Here is a 27,941-nt window from a genome sequence, read left to right as displayed (position 1 = left end):
AGATGGCGCGGTCCCAGTGCTAAAAGATGCCGGACATGAACTGTACGCGGTAAATCACGTTAAAGTGGAAGTTCACCCTAAAATCTACTTTGTGTGATTTTTTACTCACCCACAGGGTTGGATTGGCCATCGGGCATTTTCCCGGTGGGCCGATGTACTTTTTGGGCCGAAACGGACGCATGGGCCAGAGAGACGGACGGATTAGTAGTGTGAATCGGCCGCGTATGCACGGAACGCGAATGCAATTGCGAATCGGACATGTATGCAGGAAAGGCAATGACAGCAGCACAACCTACCACTCGCCAATTTAACGATGTCTTTAGTACTTTTCTGGACCTTGGCAAAAACTGACACCATGGTTTCAATGAGGAGGCCTGGAAAGCTCTCGGATGTCACCTAAATATCTTTATTTGTGCTCCGAAGACGCCGGAAGTTCTCTAAACATGTTTAACGTCATGTGGGTGAGTTGGTTTTTGGGTGAACTATCCCTTTAAGTCATATGTCTGTGTTTTGTTGGCAATCGGCGCACGTGCATAATGTAAAAAACATGACGGGATTATTGTAATGATGAATTGTGTGCTGGTGCTGTAGGGTGTTTCTCAAACGCAAGGACACATACTAGTGAGGCTGCCTCCTGACTAGAGCAGTCCTTCTAACGGTAGATGTTTAGAGTCCTCTTCGACATTAAACGCTAGAATGAGACGGTCTAGTAAGAGCGCATGGCAATGTCATTACTGTTTCGCCCTCATCCGGAGGCCCCCTTGTTGAGAACCACTGCGGGCGGTTTAATAAAAGTCATTTACCGGTCTGTGTAAATATTTTATATTTTTATTTTATTGTATATTAATTGTATTAAATTACATTAAAACTACTCAACATTCTTTGTGGAGATCCACCGGAAGTTAAGTCACATAATGTTTGTTACCACTGAAACCATCTTAATATAATTCCATATTTTGTGATTTTTATATTTAGCCACAAATCATTATTATTAGTCACCCTTCATGTTTGTCTCTGGGTTTTGCAAATATCTAACGTTAACCCCTTAAGTATCAAAAAGTGCTTGTCAACTTTCACTATTTAATCATTACATTTATTTATTATGTATTGAATCATTTAAAACGTATTTTTTTCCATTTCCTGAAAAACAGCGAACTTGAACGTTTGAGGTTATAAATAGACATACATCGTTTATATTTATTTTTATCTTACGCATTTATATTTACACAGCGAGAGTGTTTTTCTCTTTTAATCTCATTTATGTCCAGGAGCGAAAACTGAAATCTCAATAGCGATGTTTATTTTCTTTGGAGATATCTCACGCCGTCCTAAATGCATATAACGGCTGAGGATGGGAGGGGTTTAGTGCGACTAACTGCACTTGATTGGCTGAGTGATTAAGACTGACACCTGGAGATGCCCCTCCCCTTCAAACACGTTGGTCTGAGACTGATCTTTCCACTGCACTGCCCTGCCCTCTTGTTCAGACTGTTTGGAGTAACAGAAGGGGAGAGAGAGTCTTTAACACTGTCTGCTGAAGTGTGTTAGTCTTTCATTATTGTAGGCAAACAACGCGCTGGATTTATTATGAGGGAGTCACGTCTACAAGGGCAGGTCGGTAAAAAAACTTCTGTTGTTTGTTGCTTCAAACTTCTGTCTCAGCTTGTAGAGTTAAAGGGAATGAAGACTGGGAGGGTTCGAGCTCATGACCAGTTACAAACTTGAACATTTCAACAGTGTGTGTTTGAATAAGTAGCCTCAGTGTTTGTGAATGTACTGTATGTGACCGTTTTTCTGGTGCCAGTATGTCTTGGCTCTTGTCTCACTCCACTGTGAAAGGCTTTTGTATCTGTGGTGGAATGTGTGACCAGCGCACAAGAAGGAAAAATCAAGCTCCAAAATCCTTGTTTTGGTTTGTGCGGTGTTTGAACTTATACAGCCTCTTGTATTCACTCATTCTCACTTTTTGCATGATAAAAATTCATTGATAGTTATTCCTGCTTCTCTCTTGTCAATGGCGTATGTTGTCTGCTGATCTTATACACATTTACCATGTCATTCATTAATCCGAATACAAGAGACTTCTGACCCTGAGCTGCTGGGAAATTCATGTTGTTACTGATATGCTTCATTGAGTATAAAGATGCACCTTCAGGGTCAAAGTGCATTTGCTTACTTGTAGCTCAGTGGTAAGAGCATGGTGCTAACAACGCCAAGGTCGTGGGTTCGATCCCAGGGGATTGCACATATTTTGAAACAAAATGTATAGGATAATGCAATGTAAGTTGCTTGGATAAAAGAGTCTGCAAATGCATAAATGGAAATGGAAACAGACAGCATTACAAATGTTTCTCTGATCTCAGGCTTGGAGAAACTCCAACGTTTGCAATCAAATACATGTTAAACAGGAGTAACAGTCATATGTCGCACAACAGGTTGCCGTAAAGATTTTAAGCTTTAGAGATTCAGTCTTTCCCAGATATGTACAAAACATTATGTTTGTTTGTGGCTACCTCTGAGTAATGTTTTTAATGATAACATGATCTGTGGTTGCTCTCTGCAAATGAGTGTTTTATCCGCTCTTCAAAATGAAATTTCCCACGGCTTTTTAGTAACATGCCCCAAGACACACAGGTCATTTAAATACGTGTGGCAAAATTTTATTACAAAGCTGGTTGCATAATATGTTATTGCTCTCTGATTAAAGGCTGTGAGGTCGTTCTCCATGACGATCACAATGGGCAGGAACTTGTTGTCAGGAAGCAACAGCTGATATCAGCTAGTAAAATGAAATAACATACTCACAGCCTCTTTTTTTCTGTGCATTATCTTTATAGTCCTGCAATTTAGTTTTCATAATACCATTAACCTTAAGCAAGCTTGTTTAGAGAGAGTGGAGTTAGTGTCTTTAAAGAAAGGAATGAGAAGGGGCTAGTACTGAAGGTGTCTTACTGGTTCATATTGCCATCTGAGCCCTGGAGCAGATCTTTTATAAAGTTTTCACCACTCTATATGTCATTCTTTGCACGAGTGGTTCTCATCTCACCGGTTGTGACACAAAAATGGGTTTACCGGCCTGTCCTGTTATAGAGCTGTGGACCACAATGAAAGGATAATGCTTAATGCAAATAATAAAACTGTTCAAACAAAATTGTAAATGATCCTAGTTGACAAATGTCATGTCTGTTCTTAGTAGGTACAAACCAATAAACCAAATGTACATCATTGAGACAGCTGTAGGATAAACACACTGCCTAGAATGTAATATGTAAATAGTTTATGTCTTATGTCTGATTGTAAATGATAGGTCATTGTTTTTACATTTGCGCTGAAGTTGAGAATGTTTTGAATTTAGTTTTCTTCCTCCCTCATGGATTGAATCCATGACTTTGCTGTTGTTCGCAACATGATCTACCAGTTAAGCTAACAGGAATTTGTCAAATCTTTGTGAAAGAACAGTAAATAAGTGAATGGACAGCTGTGCTTTTCCAATGCAAAGCTCAAGGGACTTACACAGGAAATACAGTAGAGCTTAGTTTATTAAATGTTCACATCGTCAAAATATGTTTTCTTAAATAGGAATGTAGTGTTTTGAGATGGTAGTCGTCTAAATATTTTATCAATGGATTGGTAGTGATATGATTTATTGCCCCTCTCTGACCTGTGCAGCCTTTTAAAGCTCTTGAATTGTCATTGGACAGGTGGGCATGAGCCACAGGGTGAACGAGTCCTTGTTAAGAACTGCTTAAGTGAGTTTAATACAAGTTAAAGGCAGGCACAGTTCGCCCAAAAATAACAATTCTGTCATCATTTACTACACATTCTTCAAAATATCTTCTTGTGTTCAACAGAACAAAAATGATAAAGAAATTGTTCCTTGAGGGTGAGTAAATGAAGAGGTGAACTTTTTCTTTAAGCTCTGGATGCTGTTGATTTACTAAAAGATTTCAACACTGTGTTTAGAAATGCACTTACTGCAGCAATCTGCAATTTATTACATTTATTCAAAGAGCACAAATTAAATGTTTTTATTATTGCACCCGTGATCAAGTATTTTCTTCCAATGACATTGTTTAATGTAAATGATGAAACTTATAGAACCAGTTATTGAACCAGGAATTTCTGTACATACGTTTACAGATGTTTTGAAATTCTGGTGTCCACTTGGATTACTGTCCTTGTGAATGAATTAGAGGTCTTGGTTACTACAGTGAGGTTTTAATTACTATATTGTGTCGAAATGAAGGGAAATCTGTTTGAAATCTAGGAGGGCTGGGGTTGCTTTTTGAGTAAAGCAAAAGCTTCCAAAGGTGGCTGGATTGGAAAAGATGATGTCATGGCTGTTTTTATTGTGGAGTTGCCAAAGAGCCGCTCCTCACTGCTAGTCTTTTTTTGTCTTACGTAATAAAAGAAGTTCAGAGGCTAGTTCAACTACCTTCTCTCTAACACATGATTTCCCTTACACAGATTTTAAATGGTCATTGAGCCATAAGACAAAAAAGACCAGCCAGTATCTTCAACCCACCACCAGCAGCCAAATGAGAAAATGTTCCATTGTGTGTAATAGAGGGTTTTGTGGTGGAAAAGTGCACTCGGCAGCAAAATTACAGCAGTCTAAAGAAAAGCGGCTGGATTGAGAGAAACCGGGGGGCCTCTCTGTCTTTCCTTATTTGCTCTCATAATGATGTTTTTCCTTGGGAATACAAATGTTGACTGTATGTTGTGTGAAAGGGGAGAAAATCGAGTTGGCTGTTGCATTTAGCTTCATGGTACTTGTGTGAATGTGTGAATTGTGTAAGTAACAAGTGCCAACTCAAACGATCGGTTTCAGCATAAATTATGTCTTTGCCAAATTCGCATACTTATTATTTGTACTTTATTATTCTCTGTGTTGTTTCCTCCAGATATCAAACCGTCTAATATTTTAGACCAGTGGTTCTCAAACTGGGGGCCGTGGGTCCAGGGGGCCACAGAGTTTGTGGCATTTTATGAAATATAGAAATTGATCATAGATTTAATGCAATCAAACATCAGAAAAATAAGACCACCAGACAAAAGAATTGATGTTTCAGCATTGTATAACCGAATATGTTTTTGTTTAAATAAAAATGTTACATTTTAGATTATAAGTCTTTATTTGGGGGGCCGCAAAGCGATGCACTCTACACAAAGGGGGCCTTACAACGAAAAAGTTTGAGAACCACTGTTTTAGACACACTGCAAAACCTACATCTGTAATTATCAGATCATTTAGTCCCTCCCCCACTTTGCAAAATCATCACCCAATAATGAATGCGTGGCGAGTACTGTATGTATGAATGGCTGTGCTGAATCTGTTGTGGCATTCAGATGGGTACCACCAGTTCTGGTTTCCTACTCTGAATTCCTAGTTGAAAGCCATTTAGATGACTTGCAGTATGTTTGAGAGCAGCGTGATCAGATTATCAATGCTTTTGGGTTTTATGGAAGTTTTTTTTACATTTACATTTACATTACATTTATGCATTTGGCAGACGCTTTGACTTACATTGCATTGTACTATACATTCTTTTTGTTTCTGACTATGTGCAATCCCCTTGGATCGAACCCATGACCTTGGCGTTGCTAACGCCATGCTCTAACCACTGAGCCGCAGGAAAGCTTTTTAGGATTTGTTCTCCAGAGACATTGCAATAAACAGGATGTGGCATCTTTTTTTAATATCTGCTTTTGTGAGAGAATGACATTATGGTCCGATCTTGTCTGTTGTTGGATTAATGTTCCCAGAGTTCACAGAAGTCAATGCCTCACAGGGAAAGACATTGACCCCTGACCTTTGACTGAAAGAGGAAATGTTTTAAATAAAAATGAGCTAACACAAGACAGATTCATGAATTTTAAGCATTTAAACAGAATTTTAAGCATTTCAACACTAATTATTATGAGCTGCATCAAATAAACGGAACACATCATGTTTTTTATAGATGGTTTCAGAGGCAACAACATAAACAAATGTAATGTGGCCCAAACTTAACTTCCGGTAGATCTCCGCGACGAATCAATAGCTGTTGAGTAGTTTTACTTTCATTTAATTTAATGTAATTTAATACATTTAGTATACAATCAAATATGAATATAACTTAATGTTAATATAAATTAAATTTAAAATAAATTGTTATATTATAACCAAGCACAGACCAGAAGTTAACTTCAGGCCAGGCGTATGCCGCCAGTGAAGCCATCTATAGTGAAAGACAAGTGCATTAACCATGTTTTTTTGGCATATTGATTATCATTGGCAAAGCATGTAGTCATGGTACAGTAACCATGGTAGTTAACAATGGTTAATTTCTGTAAGGGATTGTTTTGCAACACAAACCACAAGCAGTATTTATTGCAGCCTCTGTCTGGCTAGCATCTACAGTGCCAAGTGACTATTTTCACTAAAATAACAATATATTATTTATTGCCATCGAGATAAAAGAAACCGTTTCCTCTCTTTAAATGCCCGTGCACAGCTTAGTTCGTTGCATTTTAATATTTGCATTTAGCACTGTAATATTCCCAATGTTAACCCGTTTAAAGCAGACCTGTGACACATTTTGGAGTCAATCATTGTACATGTGTACATGTGTGTGTATAAATAGGCAATGCTGGCCCTTCAGGTTGAAGAATGCTGAATATGATCCTGCAGTTCCAGCAGAAGTGAACTCGACCTCATAAAACAAACATGAGTGACACTGTGGAGAACCTGGACACCAGGGAGCTGGGCTTCTCAGATGCTGAAGATGAACCTGAAGAGGTGGACTTCAATGAGTTCAACCCCTCGGGTAAGTGTTACATCGAAAAGCGTCCATTATGTACATCTAAGTGGTTGAATGCACATTCATTATTTTAACTGGAACCAGAAAAGAGTTAAGTTTGTTTGATCATATATGTGCTGTTGAGAGAGAGAGAGAGAGAGAGAGAGAGAGAGAGAGAGAGAGAACGCTCGTGTCTCCTCAGGAGTGCTTCAGTTGCCCTGTCATGTGTTTCAGGTGATGTCCGGATCCCGTTCTCAGCGGTGTACAGGACAGTTGGCTTTAAAGAGGCAGAAGCCCAGGTGTACCTCACCACTGCTCCTATAACTGCTAAGATACTAGCGGTGGAGCGTTTCACCAGGAACCCAGACCGCTTTAATATCAAACACAGAAGTGTGTCCAAGGTAGTGATGCTCACATTTCAATCTGTTGGACGTTTAAACATATATCTTTTGAACAGATCTCACACTGTGTCCACAGGCGATGCCAGCTGTGTTTAAAATAGAGTTGAAGCATGGGAACTTCACCTGGGTGGTGAAGAGAAAAGAGAAACATTTTATGGAGCTACACAGAGAGCTTCTGCGCTACAAGACCCTTATGAGGATCCCGCTGCCCACCCGAAGGTCAGACCCTGCTCTTCATATGTCCCGCTTTACACCAAAGATATTCATATTAACAAGATGCGCCACTGCTGGTACAATGAATGTCGATGAATGCAACGCTAAATATGGCCACGCTAGAGAAGGAAGTCCCACCTTCCAGTAAAACGAGCCCATCGTCAATCAGTAAAGACTGACAATTCTCTGGAGCTGGGCTCTCGTGAGGCGCTTGCACTTAATGAGGTGTCCTCGGAAAAGGTGGTTTTTAGCATACTTTAAGCTTAGCAAACCAAAGTTATGATGTATTTTTTGTTCAGCCATACTGAGAGACGGAAGAGCGTCAAAAGAAGTGAGGTGAGGCAGATGCCCATTCTACCTCGGGGAGGCAGAGACGAGCTGGTGCGAGAGGAGCAAGTGTCTAGCAGAAGGGTGAGTCACAAACCCCTGATCACATGACCTGAGAGGGATCACAGACAGTGTTGAGAGTGATGTCATAAGGCGTGTGAGTCTGTGGTCAGATCTCTCCCACATCACTCGCATGTTTTATTGTTTTCAGAACATCACAACAGCCAGTGGAGTCTCTGGTTTTTACATCATCAGTTTGAGTCACGTGAGAATTGCTCACTGAATATGTCATGATGGTTAAGTCCCGATCATGAATAGAGATCAACAGTGACTGGTCGCTTCTTTCCAGTAGCATGGCTTTCAGTAGTCTTGTTATTCTTCTCCATACTGTGTATATTGCTGGAAATTTCTCGATGAAGAGTTCTGAACATTGAACCAGACCAACTGGTTTTGAGATCAGTGAAATATCTGATTTGAAGCAGAACGTATTTGCAAATAATGTAATGCCTTTGATGAGGAGATAAACTGAAGAATGATTTCTATAAGACACGAGAACACAAGACACAAATGATTAAATAATAAAATAATTTGATTTGGGGAAAAAACACTGGGATTGTTTTTGATTTTAGCTTAAATTCATATATTGCAGTGTAGCTCATGGTAAATAAATTGGAAGCGCGCTAGCTAGATGACTTTAGCTAGCCTGCCAAAACCCTTATCACCCTTTCCATGGTAAATATGTTATCACTAAAAAGTTTGCTTTGTAGATTTCAAAATGTTTAAATATAAAACAAATTGACAAATTATTTTGTTTGCTTTGCAGAAACAACTGGAAGACTATCTAAACAAGCTGCTGAGGATGGCAATGTACAGAAAATACTATGCAACCGTAAGCTCACACTGCATTTAATGTTCCCATTGGAGGGATTGTAAAGAGTTCATGCTCTGCAGAGCTCACATCGAGTTATCTGTAATGAAACAGCACGTGTGGATCGATATTAAAGATGGAGATTGTGTTTCCAGACCGGGTTAATGTGCAATTCTCTGAGCTCTGTGTTCAAACAGTTTTATTCAAGGACATCCGTAATTCTCTCCATTTTCTCTCTGTCTCCCCCTCAGATTCCTTCTTTCTCTTGAATGCCCTCTGTAACAGTCAATATAGCAGAGGATTTAGTGTCAATTTCTTTTAATTGAAGAACGTAAGACACAAATTGAAGAACATAAGACTTTTAATTAAAAAAGAAAACTTAGCTTTGTATACTGTGGTAGACTATATGAGACCAGTTTTATTGCACTTATGCTTTTTGTTGTCCTTATGTTGTTCCAATTGCCTCCATTGTTTACCTCATTTGTAAGTCGCTTTGGATAAAAGCGTCTGCTAAATGACTAAATGTAATTGATGAATGAGTGTTTTTCCTTTTTTATTATTATTTTATTTTTGTATTGATGAATCTGTTATTTACTGTATGTTTCTTATTTGTTAAGTCAAACACCTTGAGTCCAACACAAATTTCCCCTTTGGGGGACAATAAAGTGTATTTCATTTCATTTTATTTTAATTGAAGCTGCATGTCTGTCTCATACGTATTAAGTGGAATTGTTTGTCTTTTCTAGATGGAGTTCATTGATGTGAGTCAGTTGTCCTTCATTCAAGATTTGGGCCCAAAAGGCTTGTGAGGACAAACTCTTTCTGTTTTAAAGAGTTGATGTTTTGTTGGTTTTTGAGAAACAAAAATGTTAAGAATGGTGCTAAAATGGTTTATGTTTAGATTTGTTTTCATTGTTCTTATACATTTTCATTACTGTAATATACTGTAGTATTTGTATTTCAGTTAAATACAGTGCGAATGTTGTAAATACTGTCAAATATATATCTGATGCAACAAATAAAAAAGACAAAAAGCATTAAGAGGCTTAAAAATAGGCTTTTGTTTTTAATGCTTATAGTAATGATGTAATTTCTTGTAATACCCTGTTTGTTTCTTTTTAGAGAAGGCATTGTTTATAAAAGGTCGGGAGGTCATCGTATTCCAGGCATAAACTGCTGTGGCCACAATGAAATCTGCTACCGCTGGTCCAAGAGGTAAAACCCTACAATTTATTCTTAAAGCACAAACTACCTACAAGTCTGATAAGCTGGAAGAAAAGATAAAATGCATTTAAACCATGAGGCTGTGCTCTTCATTTTGAGCTTTAAGGTTTGCTAGACTTTTTAAAGCAGTGTTATCTGTGAAAATACTAAAAGGAGAGTGCCCACACAGTACTGTCTTAATGGAGACCTGCGGGTGTTTATCTCTTGCTTCACTAATACCATATGGTTTTCATTTTATGATAAACTGACATTGTAGCACTTGAATGTGTGCTCCCTCTAGTGTACAAACAGCACATTGCTAGTGTTCATGTGCTGTTAAAATGATCCAGGCAAATAAACAAAATATATTTTCTGTGGTCAAGCATGAGTGGGCATCCTGTGTTCGACATCTACAAATAACTGTATATGTGGAAAAAAGTTCGGGAAACACTTTTATATACAATTGTGCATGTGTGTTTAGGTGGCTTGTTGTGAAGGACTCTTTTCTGCTGTATATGAAGCCGGACACGGGTGTAATTTCATTTGTCTTGCTGGTGGACAATGAGTTCAGCATTAAAATGGACTCCAAATACACCGAGACCAAGCATGGCGTGAAGATAGAAAACCTGTCCAGGTATGTTTGATTAGACAATCCATCTAAAATTGATTTATTTTGTAATATCTATATAGCAGTTTGTTTGTGTGTGAGGGTAGGCATGGCCAAATGTCTCGACAATGATGTTAAAACCTTAGATTACCAACATGTGGGGCGAAGCAAACAATCTCCGTAAGAATAATGGCTTAATTAACATGATATTGGTTCATTTCATATCTAAAAACGGATCAATATTTGATTTAGTGGCAGTGTTGGGTGTAACTAGTTACTAAGTAATTAGTTACGGTAATTTAATTACTTTTCCCTTGAAAAAATAAAGTAAGGGTTTACTCTTATTTTTTCTGTAATTTAATTACAGTTACTTTTGATGTAATTAAACTAAATACTTTGTGTAATATATGTGTGTGCAATAGTGGAATTGACATCAAAATTCAAAGTCTAACTTTAAAGTCTGTGCTTTAATGTATAATTCTCACATTTGTAATACTTTGGTCAGTTAATAAGAGTACTTTATGTAGTTTAATATTATTTATTTGAATGAATTAAAAGAGCCCTTTCATGCCTATCCTTGAATCACTTAACTAATCAAGGTTGATATAGGATATAGAAAGTAATTAGTAATAAGTAACTAAATACTTTTTGGAGAGAGTAATTTGTACAGTAATCTAATTACACTATTGAATATGTAATTAGTAACTAGTAATTAATTACTTTTTGAGAGTAACTTACCCAACACTGTTTAGGGGGCAGAAGAAATTATACAAGCATTAAAACAGTCAATTGAAAGTGATCATGATAAAAAACAATGTGTGTGTGTTCCTTAAACAGGAAACTGGTGCTGAAATTCTCCAGTTACAGAAGTGCCCGCTGGTGGGGTCAGGCCATTGAAAGCTTCGTCCGGAAACATGGCAAGGCCTTTTTAAGGACCCACCGATTTGGATCTTTTGCCAGAGAGGAGGAGAACATACCCTCGAAATGGTACAATTTAGAAACCCGTCATATTTGAATCCTGCACCGTCATATCTAATGGTTTGAAAACATGCTTCTTGCATTTAATTGTCCAGGTATGTGAATGGTAAAACCTATATGGAGGATGTTGCTGATGCACTGGAGGAGGCAAAGGAGGAGATCTTCATTACAGACTGGTGGTATGAACACATTGTTTTCCCTTTTCCAAAAATACATGTGTTTTAAAAACACTCTGCACATTAGCTAACTGCATAGTTCACTTTTAGTGATTATCACATTAAAGATATCAGTTTAGGTTTTCACAATATGCACCGGAATTACAAGACTAAAGTGCTAAAGGTTGGAACTGTAGTGGCATAGCAGTAGTTACTGTAATCCTACACGCAGAGTCAGTAAAAGTGAAGCATGGGCTTAAAATGGGAGGTGTATGTACGTCTCTCACCTCGCTGGTGTTGAGTTTCCAGTCATCCTTATTTCAAAAGTATAACGCCTGGAAAAGACTCAATGGTCTTATCCTATCTGTGACTGTGTAACGGTGTAAATGTGTGCTATTGATGTAGTTTTAATGGCTTTCAGTGAAACATTTTTGTACTAGTAGATTGTGAAAGATCAAACATTCTTGTCACAGACGGTATTTAATGTCAACACTGGATGTCGATTTTTATCCATTTGACTTCTGAAATGTGATGCATTTCCATGTGAAACAGAATATTCAGGGTGGTCTCCACTTTACTGTATTCATCGAGGTTGAATTGTGCAAGTAGATGTTATGTACTGTACCAGAATGGAGCCATATCTGAATATAAGTTTATAACCAACCTTCTCCAAAATAGCACTGTTAAAACATGGTTACTACCAATGAAATTATAAAGCAAATGTACAAATAGACCAGATATGTTTATGGGAAAGGAAATATAGATTTGTTTTGGTGTTGACTCTACAAATGTGTTTGCGATTTGTGATTCCTTTTATTGTGTTTGTGGTGTGCAGGCTGAGCCCTGAGATCTTTCTGAAGAGACCTGTGGTGGAGGGCAATCGCTGGAGGCTGGACTGCATTTTAAAACGCAAAGCCGTAGGTCCCTGTAGTTTCATTTTTCCTGTTAATTGATGCCATGCTCATAATTTCACGTTAATGTGAAGCATTCAATGGAGGATTCATTTGAACAGAAAGCTACACAGATTTCTGCTGAATTGGAACATTCGTCTTCCTAAAAAGTGAATGTCACAAGCCTCCCCAAAAAAAACCCATAATACTCTTTGCTCCATTTAACACATTTTACCATGACTCATTGCATTTAAATTAATTGCGTACGTAGTTCATATATACAGCGAGGGGGGGGGGGATTAAGAGATCACTTCAAAACTATATTCCATTGTTCTGAATTAACTATTTATATAATTTTTGTTTCATTCTGTTAACTACTAACAATATTTATTCCAAATTTCTAATAAAAATATTGTAATTTGCAAAAAATGAAAATGGAGAAACAGGTCAAAATAACAGAAAAGATGCTCTGTATTTTTCAGACCTTTATCACCGTTTCCATGTGTCTTGTCATGCCTTCAGTCTTTCACGTTGCTGTTGGATGACTTTGTGTCTGAGGTGTGATTTTGTTGAAATTCAACAAACACTGGACTTGAATGGCCACAATACATCTAGAAATGATGATTAAATGAAAATTTGGAAAGGTTTTTTAATTTTTCCCGCGCCTGTATTTTACCTCCAAAAATCGATGCAGAAATCAAGTTCTGTCCAGGCCTGCTAATAACTAAACAAATTAAAGTTGTTCTTGATAAATAGACGGCAACTTTTTTGTGTGTTTTAGGAACAAGGAGTGAGAATCTTCATCATGCTCTATAAGGAATTAGAGCTGGCACTCGGCATCAACAGTGAGTACAGCAAAAGAACGCTGATGCACCTTCACCCTAACATCAAGGTAACCTGCGTGCGACTCATGCGTTTATTATTTTATAATTTGAGACCATATCATCACAACACTCCTCTCTCTCAGGTGATGAGACACCCCGATCACGTGTCGTCCTCCGTCTACTTATGGGCCCATCACGAGAAGATTGTAGTGATCGACCAATCAGTTGCTTTCGTGGGAGGGATTGACCTAGCGTACGGCCGTTGGGATGACCGTGAGCACCGTTTGACTGACGTGGGGAGCGTAACACGTTCTGTTGCCCAGGCAATGGAGCAGGTTAGAGTCAACACATCCATACAAACAAAACACTCATTGCCGTGTATGAAGTCAGTTATTACTTCATTTGGCTGCAGTGTTATTGCCACACCCATAAGACACCCAACTCATGTTTCTTTTTAAGTTTTGCAATTACGGACTCTGACTGGATGTTCCTACCAGTTATAATGTTGTGGAATCATCTCTTGTTTTGATATTTAGAGTTCGAATTCATCCACACCCAAGAAAAAAGGTTTCTCTGGCAGTCATTTAATGGATGGTGACTCAGCAGACCTGCCCAAACTAAAAGGCATTGGTCGTACTCGCAGGGCACGGTTTAGCCTGTATCATCACCTGCAGCGTGGTCTTCATCATGCCGACAGTATCAGCAGCATCGATAGCTCCAATAGTAAGAGACTCATCTGTAACTAATAGAAAACACTAGTGGTGTTTTTATAGAGGCCGTAACACAATACAATCATTTGTGTGGTGTTGTTTTTATTGTCTGCTGATGACTGGTTCCTCTGTGACTTTCACTGCTTGCATAGCATCTGTTTGAAACATCTGTCTTCCATAAACAAATCTGTGTCATTCTTCATGGATTCTATTGAGATGGCTTCAACGATACAGATGTTTTAACATGTCTGGGAAATTTCTTGGGTTCTGAGTGTATGAGTTTCTTTATTGCTACAACAACAAAGCCTGGCTTACAACATTTTTTTGACCTTTAAAAGATGAGATCTTGAAATGTACTCTTATCGATTATCTGGATCAATAATAGTGGAAAGGAGGTTAAAGGGGTAGCTCACCCAAAAAGGAAACTTCTGTCATCATTTACTCACTGTCTTGTCATTTCAAACCTGTAGGACTTTCTGTAGAACCCAAAAGAAGATATTTTGAAGAATGTTGGTAAACGAAAACCATCGGTCCCCATTGACTTGTGTCCATACAATAGAAGTCAATGGGGACCAACAGTTTTTGGTTACCAACATTCTTCAAAATATCTTCTATTGTGTTCTGCTAAAGAAAGTCATACAAGTTTAAAATGTCAAGAGGGTGAGTACATGATGACAGAGTTTTTGTTTTTGAGTGAACTATCCCTTTAAAGAATTATTTTTAGTTTGTTTCTTTTCGCTGCATGTGCAGTGAATTTTGTTCTCTCTACGTGTTAGCGGGCTGCTCGAACAAACGTCCCATCATTTTCTTGCTTTAGCTCTCCCTGTTTGTTCTCTCTTCAAGAGATGACATAATATAGATCAGTCTGCAGTCTATCTGAGAGAGGATTAAGTGTGTTTGAGACTGGTTTACAGACGAGACAGCAGAGATGTGCTTTAATGAACTGACTTTGACCTTAAACTTCTGCACCACCTGAGATTTAAACACAAGATTAAATGACTGTAACAAAGGAGATTTCACCTAATTCTTTAACACAAACTCATAATAATTTCCTGTTGAGATAATCAGTGTTTTATGTCTCTCACGAACGATTCTGTCAAGCTTGTGGTGTCATTCTTTTTTGGGGGATATAAAATATTACTACACATTTTGTTACAGAGTTTGAATGAGTTAGTTTGCATAATGATTATATGACCTGATGGATGTTATTTAGTCATTTTACACCTGCAGCTTCTGCTAAAGTTTGTAACCAATTTGTTTCACCTCATATGTACAGTATGTATCATATTATGCAATACTTATGCATGCACTTATTATAATGCAAAGATATCCATATCATACAAACAAGAGTGTATAAAGGGTGGTTCACACAAAGCGTGTTTTTCCATTCTGCCGTGCTACTTTTCCATTGTTTTTCTATGTAAACGTGCTAAGTGGACTTGTTTGACCATGTCTGACGTCTTTTGCAGCAACTTGCACATGAGCTTAGCATTTTAAGGACGCTGTTTTTTTTATGCGCAGCACAGCTTATTACCGTCAGTTTCACACCATTGGGCCAATCAGAAGGCCCCGAAGACTGGGCAAGAGTTTACAGAGTTTACTTTTGTTTACAGTAGTAATATGGTTGAGTTGGGTATAAACGGCGGTCGGAGCCAGCTGCAAATGGGTGGGTCAGCTGCAAGTGGGCTGTACAAACCTCTGGAGACATTTGATTGGTTTATTTAATGTTGCGATTTGTAGTATTGGTTCATGATCCACAGTTGTATATTTTGTATTTTCCCATAAAAAATATAAGACTAACCCGTCCCCCAACCCAAACCCTAAACTTAACTCGCATGAAAGGGCAGCTCAATCTGATGATAGCACAAAATATCAGAACAGCAGCAGTGATATGATAGATTTTAAAATCGGTACCACAAAGATAAACTCCAGTGCTCGCTGTGGATCAGAGAAATTGTTTCTGAAATCGAAATACAAGAAAAGGTGTAATTATTATTTTTATATCACTCTATTTGTGTTGCTTTTGTGTTTATTTGATGAAACTTCTATTATGTCATGCTTGGCCGTAACTTGAGGCTGCAGAGAACTTCCAATGAACTAAAACGCGCTTTGTTCATAAAAAGCTTTTTTGTTTTATTGTATATTCATTTGGTGCAAATTGTGATGAAAAAGAAATGTTAAACCATGATGAAAATGTAGTATTTAATAGGTTTTTGCGTTACTCTCACCACTTGCCAACCTTATTCAATCCAGCCTACTTGCAGCATAAGCTCCTCCCACTTGAAGGTCTTGGTGTAAGCTCCTCCCACTCGCAGGTCTCCATGCTGCAGCGATATCTACTTGGAGATGCCGTGGCAATTTTTGTAATCAAACGTGCGTCTCGAGACCTTCGTGTTCTGCGCTGTGCTTTTTAAAACGACTCCTGAGCACTGCGTTATGCCATTTTGCGTTTTGAGTTCTATTTGAACGTCCCCTTATGGCATATATAGCACAGCTATATTTACAACAATTAAAGTGACCAAACTGGAGTACTGTGCAATCTATTCATAGCCTTTATTCTCTAATATAATGTGGACATGCATATATTACAGCATGTGCATGTGTTTGTCTTCATTTCTGTGGGTGACTGAAATTTGCAGTTTAGCAGAAGTAACTGTGGTTTTATGTGACTTGTGTCTGTTCAGAGAGTGGCTCAATACAAAGTCTTCAGACAGGTGTGGGGGAGCTGATGGGGAACACACGCTTCTGGCATGGCAAAGACTACTGCAACTTCGTCTACAAAGACTGGGTTCAGCTGGATAAGCCTTTTGATGGTGAGCCACACTTTTCCTGACTGGCAGCTTTTGTTTTCCTCATTACAATGATTGTTAATTCGGGTAATCCAGAGTTAATTGTGTTATTAAATGAACTTGTGACAGATCTTTAAAACTGTGCTTTGTAACACCGTGCTCTACTGTAGATTTTATTGACAGGTATACGACTACCAGAATGCCTTGGCATGACATCGCCTCAGTGGTGCATGGGAAAGCGGCCAGGGATGTTGCCAGGCACTTTATACAGCGCTGGAACTTCACCAAGGTGAGATATTTACAACCCCTCTGCTTGGCTCTGACCCAAACACTTCAAAGTTCTTTTACGCTTGACAGACTATATTGCCTTTGTACGCTTCTTAAATCCCACTTTAAGCACTGGCATTTGGTGTCGCATAATGCAGTTCTGCCACAATAAAATGAGTTTTTGCTTCTAGATGATGAAGCCAAAGTACAGATCGCTCTACTACCCGTTTTTACTACCTAAATCGCACAGCACAGGCAATGATCTGAGGTACAAAGTTCCAGATTGTGTTCAGACCAAAGTTCAGGTGAGAAACAAACACACACACAAACAAAAACACTGTGCTGCTCTTGCAATTATGTCTATAGTTTAACCGGTCGAACATTGCATTTGAAACGAGAAGGTTATAGGTTTGAATCTCTGAGAAGGTCATGAGTTTGATCAAATGTACAGTATATCTTGAATGCACTGTGAGCATCTGCAAAATGAGTAAATGGGAATGGTCTTTCAGGTTCTGCGGTCAGCTGCGGACTGGTCTGCTGGAATCAAGCACCACGAGGAATCTATTCATAATGCCTACATTCAGGTCATTGCCAAGAGCAAGCACTTCATCTACATTGAGGTACATCACCCACTGTTGGTGTGTTGCTTTTTGGTTCAGATCTGCAGACTCTGGTTTAGGTACAAAATGCATAATGCAGTACCCATAATACATAAATAACACTTTTGACATTTAATTTGCTCATGTTTTGTAACAATTTTTACTATTCATTTTTTTAAATGTAAGTAAATAAAATGAATAGTGCTTTCAAAATTATTGTGACAAATCTATTCCAAAATAAATGTTTGTGTTTATTAGGGCTGTCAAATGATTAATCGCATCCAGAATAAAAGTTTGTGTTTACATAATATACAGTATGTCTGTGTACTGTGCATATTAATTTTGTATTTATAAACACATACTGTACACATACATGTATACATATTTAGGAAATATGAAATAGGCTGTGTTTATTTATATTTACCAATAATTTAAATTATATATAAATGTTTAAAAATGTTTATATTTTTCTTAATGTATGTGTTTATAAATACAAAATGAATATGCACAGTACACAGACATATATTATGTAAACACAAACATTTATTCTGGATGCGATTAAACACGATTAATCGTTTGCCAGCCCCAGTGTTTATATAATATATGGGTGTCTGACGTGTATATTTATATTAATATTTAAATACACAAACATACATGTTCTGTGTATATTTAAGAAATACGATTAATATATATTTACATTTATACATCATTTAAATTCTATTTAAATATAAATGTTTTTACATGTTTTATTTAGTGTATTTGAGATACAAGCTTTCAAATAAAACATAGTGGCTGTAAAAGAAGGAATGGTGTCTGAATTAGTAACCATAGAAAAGTGACCATAGAAATAATAACAAAAATAATATTAACATATTAAAAGATGAAATTGTGTTTATAAATAAAAAGGACAGAGACAGAAATATAAATGTATTTTTGTAAATATTTGCTATACTGTATGTACTGTATGTGTGTGCATGTACAGTATACTGTATATATATATATATATACAGTATATACACATATAACCATACACACACATCCATATTTTATATAAACACAAACATTTATTTGCAATCTTGATCTGACAAAACTAAAAGTATACTATTCTTTTTTATTTTTGTTAATGTAATTTTTGTTTTGTTACTTGTTGTTATTTTCTTTTTAAAAAGGTGACATTTTTCACCTCAGTCCGCCTGAGGAACTAAAGTAATTTGTTTCTGTGTTTCAACGTTTCACTTTCTTTTAGAACCAGTTTTTCATTAGCTGCGCAGATAACAAACTTGTTTACAACAGGATTGGCGATGCCATTATTGAGAGAATCATCAGAGCTCACAAGTAAGTGGTGAAATCTTACAGTGTAGTAAACACTGATTGTCATTCTTCACCATTCACTGGACAGGTGAATCCTTGTAGGGATGTGCAGCCAAAGATGCTCATGCTTATCATTCTCATTTAAACATATTAGCCATATGCATACTCAGTATACAGACGAAAAATCTGAAAAACAATCTATGTTTTGAACATAAAATGGTCACCCATTCACATGTATGCGTTTGCTCAGTTCAATCGAGTCGCTCCATCTGCAGTTAATTTGCTTTAATATAAAATGTCTCTTATCACTTAGTCCCCCTCATGTTAGTCCATACTCCTTTGATGATGTTTTATCTTGCCTTTACCAGGATTGTTATGGTGCTCCTGCACAGACATAAAACACAAACATGTTTTCTCTGAAAAGATTCATATCAGTTTCTAAGCAAGCATAGTTGTGTTGCTTGCCATCTTCAATAAAGCCATGTGAGATACACGGTAAACTATCACCTTTCCATACTAATGCAGGCCTGGAAACCGCACTTCTCTGTGATGTATCTGATTCACATGAGAAACAAGCCTCTTTCTGTCATGGCTCAGCTGTAGAGACAGGCCTGTCTTTAACGCGCAACGATGGCTAATGAGGATGTAGCACCTGCCACTGCGCTGATGTGAGCCAGACATGGGCTGCTGTACACCTAAACGTGCCACTCTTCATTTAGTCTTCACACACATTGCCCTCGGTAGTCAAATACTGTGCTGATGTTTGTACTTGAGCAGTGTTACTCTAGTCTAAATATGCTTAGAAATATCTCTGGGACAGCAGTCGTTCGTAATGACTGTATAATTATGGGGGTAGCAAAAAGATTGAGCACAAGGAAATGTTGCTAAAGAGAAATTAATTGGAAAGGTTGTTTTGCTGTTGGTGCCACAGGAATTTGATTTAAAGGGACAGTTCACGAATGAAATTTCAACATTTATTCACTCATGTAAACTCATGTTTTTTCAGTTTGTGAAGTTATTGAAACTGATGTTTACTTTATCATTTCACAGAGACAATAAAAGGTTTCGTGTGTATGTTGTGACTCCTCTGTTGCCTGGCTTTGAAGGAGACATCACTACAGGAGGAGGAAACGCACTTCAGGCTGTCATGCATTTCAACTACAGGTAGGAATATTGTGAAATATAGACAGTGCAGCACAGCTGACAATAAAAGCCACTTTGAGTAGGAACAATGATGTTTGGAACTGAAGAGGATGCAATAGTGGTGACAGATTTACCATTGACACTTGAAGCAGTTTTGGATGAAACGGGTTGGGACTGTCTGTGTGCTTTTGGTGCCATCAGGTAATAAGTGTTGGCATGACATCATTTTCAAGAGAGATCCCAAGAGATCTCCAGTCCCAAGTGATTCGGTGTCCTTCCAGGGGATCACATGCTCAGCTAAGCCACAGCATCCTCCTAATTTATTGACCTCCTTAACTTCATCATTTATCAGGATCAGGATTTGATTGGCTTGTGTTTATGTGACACATGCAATACTGCTTATAATTTTATGAGATGACATCCCACCTGTGAGGCATTTGCTCTGTCATCAGAAAACTGCACCGCAGTCGTTCCCTTCGCAGTGATGCAGCAGTTAATGTTTTCTCTCCCTTCTCTGATTAAGATTTAATGAGTTTGGCAATACACTAAACAGCCCCACAGCTTCTTTCAACTCTATCAGCACTGATGTACGAGACAAACCTTTCATCTCTTGCTTTCAACAGTCACACAATACTCATTCTAATCTTCACTATAACCTACCAGTTTTACATTTTGCATGTCTTTTGGATGAAAGAAGGAATTTGTCATAGGAATTATAAATGGCGTTGATATGAGGATTATGACTGTTAGACAGTGCTGCTTTGTGACACATTCATTCCATTACACACACACAAGAGTCACAGCAAATAAAGTCTTGTCTGGAAAATGAATGGAAATAAACAGTGCTTCCATGTTGCATTAAATATGGAAAAATGCGCTGCGTGGTCTGTTTATTTATTCATTTATTGCGTTTTTTTTTTTACATTGCCTGTAAAATTCATTTTACTGCAGTTTTCCTGCAAATGTGCCGTGTTATACGGTATGTGGAAGCTTTACTGCGCTATAAAGTTGCTTTTGGATGCTAACATTTTAACAAGAGAATGTAGTGATGTATAGACTGATATAATGTTAAGACACTCCTAAGCTACTAACAATAAAAATTAGAACTTAAGTCGCATTCTTGTGTGTATGTTTTGATTTTTAGGACCATGAACAGGGGAGAGTACTCTATAATCTCTCAACTGAAGAAAGAACGTAAGTCTCTCCGTCTTTCTCTCTGTGTCAGATGTTGGGGTAGGAGTGTTGAGATAACTCGATTGTGACTTTAAAGTGAACTTGACACTGTGCTGGCAGTGAGCCGTCTGACTGTCTAACGTTGTTTACTACTGAGACATCTGAACCGAAGTTTGGTGGCGAGAGCAGCAAACAAAACATTCTTTGAAAAATGAATGACCTGTTTTATGAACTTAGGGCCTGTTTTCTGAAGTTTCCACAGCCGCATATTTACATAATGGCTAAACAGACCAGACCGTTCTGGTTCCTTCGTATTATATGTGCATAAGAAAATTCACTCTTTTTAGAATTATGTAAATGGAAAGAGGCTTTTTGTTAGGGGCATGTTTGCAAAATAAGTATTTCACTCTTTTACTTTTTATTTTTCTACAGTGGATGACCAATGGATGAACTACATTTCTTTTTGTGGTCTGAGAACTCATGCTGAGCTGGAAGGCAGACTGGTGACTGAACTCATTTATGTTCACAGCAAGCTGCTCATCGCTGATGACAACACGGTCATACTTGGTGAGTTAGCAAGAAGAGGAAAAGTTCACGCTAACAGTTTAAACGGCTTTTATTTTCGCTCGCATTGCACACCTACTTTTACATTGTTGGCTCTGAGAAACTCTATAATCCACTTGGTGGCTAGATGCTGCTGCGCCCCCTTGTGGTGAACTCTGATAAAACCTTGACTTTGAAGCAAATGTTGAAAGACATCTTTTTAACTTGACTTATTGATTCATACGCCAAAGGAAAATATATTTTAATGTTAATTGAGCAACAACGACATCAGAGAGGAGCAACGCATAACATGTAGATATTAAAGCTCAATTACAAACTACTGGTTTTGACGTTCATTACTAAAAGATGTCATTTTAATGCGATGGTAGATTGTTGTTCTATATACACTTTCTACACATTACTGCACTAGCAGATCTGTAATATTAACCATTGGCCCTCGCCTCATATCTGTGTTTCTCAAAAAAGATCAAAGACAACATGTGTGAAAGGAGAGGGAGAAAGTCATTTCATATAAAAGTATAGAGTGAAGACGCTACAAGATATCAAATGAAAAAAGCTATAGATCAAGATGTAGGAGATAGGGACATTTAGCCTCATACTGCAATTGAGGTATCTCTGATGCTGTAGGTGGAAGATGTATGTGCTTTTGTATTGGATTCAACAAATGCAATTGAATGATATAAATAGTCTTGTTTTTTATGAGAATATAATGTGCCTTTGGCTTAAATTTTTTTTTTTATTCTAATGCATTTCTTTTTAGCAAACCTACATGCAGCCTTTCTTTTTAAGTTTTTGATGATATACTTGCAACACAGTCTCACAGGAATTCGTGAAATTGTCATGAACCGTAATCTATTAATTCGTATTCATCAACACGAATTTCCCCCTTTTTTAGTGATTTTTGCGTGTCACCCAGCACGACTTTCCATCAGAAGTACTTTAATACTCGATATCTTTCATACTGTATGTATAAATATATATCAACGCAATCTGATGGGAATTCATACCTATTTTACAAGGTGGCACATTTGTGTGAATTCCTGTTTCCTACGATCTTATTCGTATGTTTTGTTATGATATCACTGGACTTAACGACTACAGACCTGTCGCTCTCACGTCTGTGGTTATGAAGTCATTTGGGAGACTGGTCCTGGCCTACCTGAAGGACATCACTGGACCCTTGCTGGATCCTCTTCAGTTTGCCTACAGAGCAAACAGTTCTGTTGATGATGCAGTCAACATGGGCTGCATTATGTTCTGCAACACCTTGATAGACCTGGGAATTACGCAAGGATCTTATTTGTGGACTTCAGTTCGGCCTTTAATACCATCATGCCTGACCCTCTCTCAGACAAATTGACCCAGCTCTCCGTGCCCACCCCAATCTGTCAATGGATCACTAACTCCCTAACAGACAGGCAGCAACTAGTGAAGCTGGGTAAACTCACATCTGGGACTCTCACAATCAGCACTGGTGCCCCTCAGGGATCCGTGCTCTCCCCACTGCTCTTCTCCCTGTATACAAACGATTGCACTGCAAAAGACTCCTCTGTCAAGCTCCTGAAATTTGCAGATGACGCTACCATCATCGGCCTCATCCGCAATGGAGACGAGCTTACAGACAGGAAGTTGCAGAGACTTCAGGAGAACCATTTTTAGCTAAATTAGCCTTTGCGGCTGTGATTTTAGGGTTTGGGGTGAGGTAAGGTGTTGGTTAGCCAACTCCTAAAGTATTTGCGACTTCTTTTGATATCAGGTTAGTAATATATAAATGTACATACACACGCGGTCTGTGTATCGAAAAATTGTTGTGCTGGTGACACGAAAAAAAAGAGGAAATTCGTGTTGATGAACACGAGTTAATAGATTAAAGTTTGTGACAATTTCACGAATTCCTGTGAGACTGGGTTGATACTTGACATTTTAAAAGAATAGTTCACTCAAAAATGAAAATTTTGTTTAAAAAGTATAATTTATATATTATATAATTATGTACAATGTTTAGATGCTTGGTCATACTGTTACGAATAACGAATGAACTAAAAATAATGCAGATTTCAGCAGAATCAGCATCACTGGTACTTGTTTTGCTTCCCAATCAGCTTCGCTCATAATTCTTTTACTGTTCATGTTTGTCTCTGCCTTCCAGGCTCTGCCAACATCAATGACCGCAGCATGTTGGGTAAGAGGGACAGTGAGGTTGCTGTGATTTTTGAGGACTCTGAAACGATGCCATCAGTAATGGATGGACAAGAGTACCAGGCTGGCAAGTTTGCCCTGCAGCTCAGACTCGAGTGCTTCAAGTAAGCGCTGATGAAAACCCAACAGTCCTAGCAACACAGCACTGAATCTTAGCTAAAGCTGTTTATTTTTCTTTCATTATGCAGAACCATTCTAGGTGCCTTTAGTGATCCAACCATCGATGTGAGTGACCCCATCAGTGACCGATTCTACAAAGACGCGTGGATGACCATCTCGGGTCGGAACGCCACCATTTATGAGAAGGTACGTGACATTCAGATGCTTTGTTGTCTCCCAAGGGCATGTGTTTAAAAGAGTTTGGCTGGTTAGCTTTAGCAGTTAGCATCTACTAACTAGTTGAAAGCACTTTTCTCCATTTATTCCTATTTGAATATACATTCTGACACTTTGACTTTTGGTGCCATTGCAGGTTTTCCGCTGTCTGCCCTCCAGCCTGGTGCGTAACAAACAAGAGCTCCTGAGTTTCCAGTCCAAATCTGGCCTTGACAAAGAAGATCCTGCTAAAGCTCAAGAGCTGCTGAAGAAAATCAGGGGCTTCCTGGTTCAGTTCCCACTGGATTTCCTCTGTGAGGAGAACCTCATGCCCTCGGTGGGCACCAAAGAAGCAATGGTGCCCACTGAGATCTGGACCTAATGCTGCCAATGTAAAAGACAATCCACTTCTTGTGATAAAATGAATTCAAAGGTAGACATATCGTTGGTTGTGAAGTTCCACACAGAGCGAAACGAAGAAGCGAAAGATAAGTCTTTTATCACAAACAAATGTTCGTGTTCATGTTGTTTTGTACCTGTTATCAATGTTATGTACATATAATCAATATAATATTTTATAAGCAGCACTACTAAAATGTATGAATGAAAGTTGCTTTTCTAAGATGCCAAAACAGAAGGGCCTTTTAAATAAATAATATAATTTTAATGTCCATAAGGAAGTTCCGATTTTATTGGTGGATGGCCTCCCGCTCGAAGAGAAGGCTAAAGTGGAAAGTGGAAGTCCTGTCACATGCAATTTTGTTACTGGAGCCCATTCTTCAGTGCGGCGTCCCCAGTGGAACAGCATTCATGACAGGCTGAGCCCAGTAATATGTGTTTTCTGTCTGTGAACCTGCTCTTAGACTGAATCTGCTGAGGCTTTTACTGTCCGGTCCTGCCGCCTGTCTCTAAGTGTCAGAGCTCTGGGGAGAGCAGACAATCTGTCTGTGAATTAAAGTGCTGAGTGTCTGAGGGCCTTTGTTGCCCCTCAGCGCCCAAAAGCAATGTGTGACTCATCCCATCCTACGTTCACACATGCCACGGGTGTGTATTTATGAGTGTTTTACGATTGTTGTCATTTTTACATTCGCCCATGATGTTTCAATATCAGGTCAGCCATTTCCTGCAATTACTTGTTTTTTGTTTTGTTTCTTTGGTATTGCCACTTGTTTAGGTTGGCATCTTATTGGACATTGCCACCTGCTTTTGGTGGCATTTTATTATGTTTTAGCTGCTCACAGTTGTATCTCATTTATCAATCAATTAAAGACATAATGTGGATATATGAATGACAATAGCAATTATCGGTCATATTCTCAGAATCAGTTAAATATAAGAGATAAGATCTCTCTTTCTTTGTTTTTGGGAAAATCACTTTTTGGATGCTATAGATCACTGAATCTATCCAGAACTAAACAAACATGGCAGTTCTGGAGGTCTTGGTGAGAAATTGTCCTTTATGAAACTGCACCATTTCAGGCATGTCATATGGGCCCGGTTTCACAGACACGGCTTAGTTTAAGCCAGGACTAAGCCTTAGTTGAAATAAGATATTTATGTCGCTTTTATAAAAATGCCTTAGAAGAATACATTACTGGTGTGCATCTTGAGACGAAACATTGTCACTGATATATTTTAAGATATTTCTGGGAAAGTTATATTCAGTTAAGACATGTCACACATTCATTTTAGTCTGGGAATGCTTTAAGCCTTGTCTGTGAAACCGGGCCATGATGTCTGTGAATTGTGACGGATAATATGTAGTTAAGCCTGGTTTCAGAAGATCTTTGTACAACTCTGTATTAATGCATTTGTACAGCGATTTGCACAAAATAAGCCCCAAATAAATCCTCAAAGCTAAAAAAAAGTTTTGTGAATGCTTTTCTTCTGGGTTTACCGTACTGTAATAACAGATCTTAAAATTTCAATGTCTCACTTTCAATTTTAACACAGAAATCCAATCAGAACTTGCCTTTTAGGCACCAGTTGCTGGGACATGGGTTTTAAAATGATCGTGTTCTTCTGAACATTAGTTTAAATGCTGCTGTTTGATGTGGGAACTGGCTCTGATGTCTGCCCACTATCGGTGGAAACCTGGAAGTCATTATGAAGCAATTTATATGCAAATCCGCCTCGTCCCCAAACGCACCTCATTGAAGAAGGCATCTGATAGAGACATCCCGACATTAATGACGTGCTTTGAGTGGTGTTCTGAAGTATTGAATCATGTTCAAAGGTGTTGAAATGAAGAGACTGTTTTGATAGATTATCTCTCTGACCTTAATGGCTTCTTTGGCAATGGTCTGAAAATCTCCACCTACTCAACACATTCATATATTCAGTGCATTTGGTTTCCAGGAGAGTTACGTGGTCGATTGCTGAGTTGTCATGTCTCACTAACCACACGTGTCATTTGAAAGCGTGATTACTGTATATTGTAGTGCTCTGGTAGTGTAACATGGCTCATTAAGCAAATTGTCCTCTGCTGAAAGATACCTTTCAGGATGAATGTGCATTGATAAGTATGCAGAGTCCGTATGTTAATAATCACTCACTTTGCACTGCTCATTATTCTTGTAATACACAAACAAAACAACAAATGTATTCGCACACCGATTGCTATTGGATTCAAATCATTAAACAGTGATGCAATATCTTTATATAGCTGGTGTAAATAAAATGATATGTGTGGAAAAAAACTAAAATGTTTATAATTTATAGGGTATATTTTCAACAATAAAATTATAGCTTTTAACAGGCTGGGTTGTCTGTGGCTTGATGTTATGGCCCGATTCACATTTCGCGTCTTTTCCGCGCGCATATTCGTTATTTTAAATGTAGACGCGCATGTGCGGTGCGACGCGCTCTTTTTTTCAGGCGCGTCGGCGCCGCATCGAGATGAAAAAATCTTAACTTTTAGAAAGCCGCAAACGCACCGCAGGTCATGTGACAAGAACCAACCAGCCAATATAGACAAACTCAATGAAAACGGAGACACAGATGATCACAGCATAACTAAATCTAGTAGCAGAGTTATTGCAAGGTATTTTCAGTGCATATAATCCATATATCCTTTGTTTATAACTTCCTCGTCTCAACGGCAATCGTGGCCGTTGCTTAGCGACGAAACACGCCAGGAGAGCGCAAAGTCCAGGGCCCGGTTGCATAAATCACCTTAAGTATGACACTTAAGGGGTGATTTCCCTCTACCAAAGACAATAGGAGAATAACATAAGTAAAACTTAAGGTATACTTAAGTACACACTTAAGGGAAAATTACACTTAAGGTGCTTTATGCAACCGGGCCCAGGCGCTTTGGAAAAAAGGAGAACGCAGTGCAGCTCGCGTTTTCCGCGCGGTTTTAGACGCAAAATGTGAATCGGGCCAAATGGATTTTCCCTTTTTTTATACAAATCACTCTGTTGCTCATACTCCAAAGCTCTAGATAGAGCTTCACCAGCTCAGATGATCACCAGGGGTCTCATTTATAAAACTGCGTAGGATCCTCCCATAGTATTTATTTTCCCTACTGTGGCAGTAAATGGGGGAGGAGATCTGTTTGGTTACTGACGTTCTTCCAAAGAACAGAGACATTAATACAGGTTTGGAACAACCTGGGGGTG

The 27,941-nt window shown here is 38.3% G+C and overlaps 1 protein-coding gene across 2 annotated transcripts; it reads left to right on the top strand.

Annotated features, from left to right (window-relative positions):
- The first annotated feature begins 1,474 nt into the window (after nt 1–1,474).
- pld1a (phospholipase D1a) lies at nt 1,475–27,037 on the top strand. Of its 2 annotated transcripts, none has more exons than XM_057334538.1 (26): nt 1,475–1,614; nt 6,645–6,809; nt 7,017–7,183; nt 7,260–7,402; nt 7,696–7,807; nt 8,547–8,612; nt 9,338–9,396; nt 9,714–9,806; nt 10,276–10,428; nt 11,239–11,388; nt 11,475–11,558; nt 12,370–12,451; nt 13,206–13,316; nt 13,392–13,583; nt 13,785–13,971; nt 16,643–16,771; nt 16,918–17,036; nt 17,206–17,319; nt 17,524–17,634; nt 18,860–18,948; nt 19,975–20,088; nt 21,212–21,261; nt 21,673–21,807; nt 23,954–24,107; nt 24,192–24,309; nt 24,476–27,037. In XM_057334538.1, exons 2-26 carry the CDS (start codon nt 6,710–6,712, stop codon nt 24,698–24,700), a joined length of 3,057 nt encoding a protein of 1,018 aa, XP_057190521.1. In that variant the 5' UTR covers nt 1,475–1,614; nt 6,645–6,709; the 3' UTR covers nt 24,701–27,037. The 2 variants fall into 2 exon arrangements, with proteins under 2 accessions (XP_057190521.1, XP_057190520.1); XM_057334537.1 differs by having other exon boundaries at nt 6,627–6,809.
- The last annotated feature ends 904 nt before the right edge of the window (nt 27,038–27,941 follow it).

Source organism: Triplophysa rosa, linkage group LG5, assembly GCF_024868665.1.
Source record: "Triplophysa rosa linkage group LG5, Trosa_1v2, whole genome shotgun sequence".
Lineage (NCBI taxonomy): Eukaryota > Metazoa > Chordata > Actinopteri > Cypriniformes > Nemacheilidae > Triplophysa > Triplophysa rosa.
This window is presented reverse-complemented; position numbering and strand designations above follow the sequence as displayed.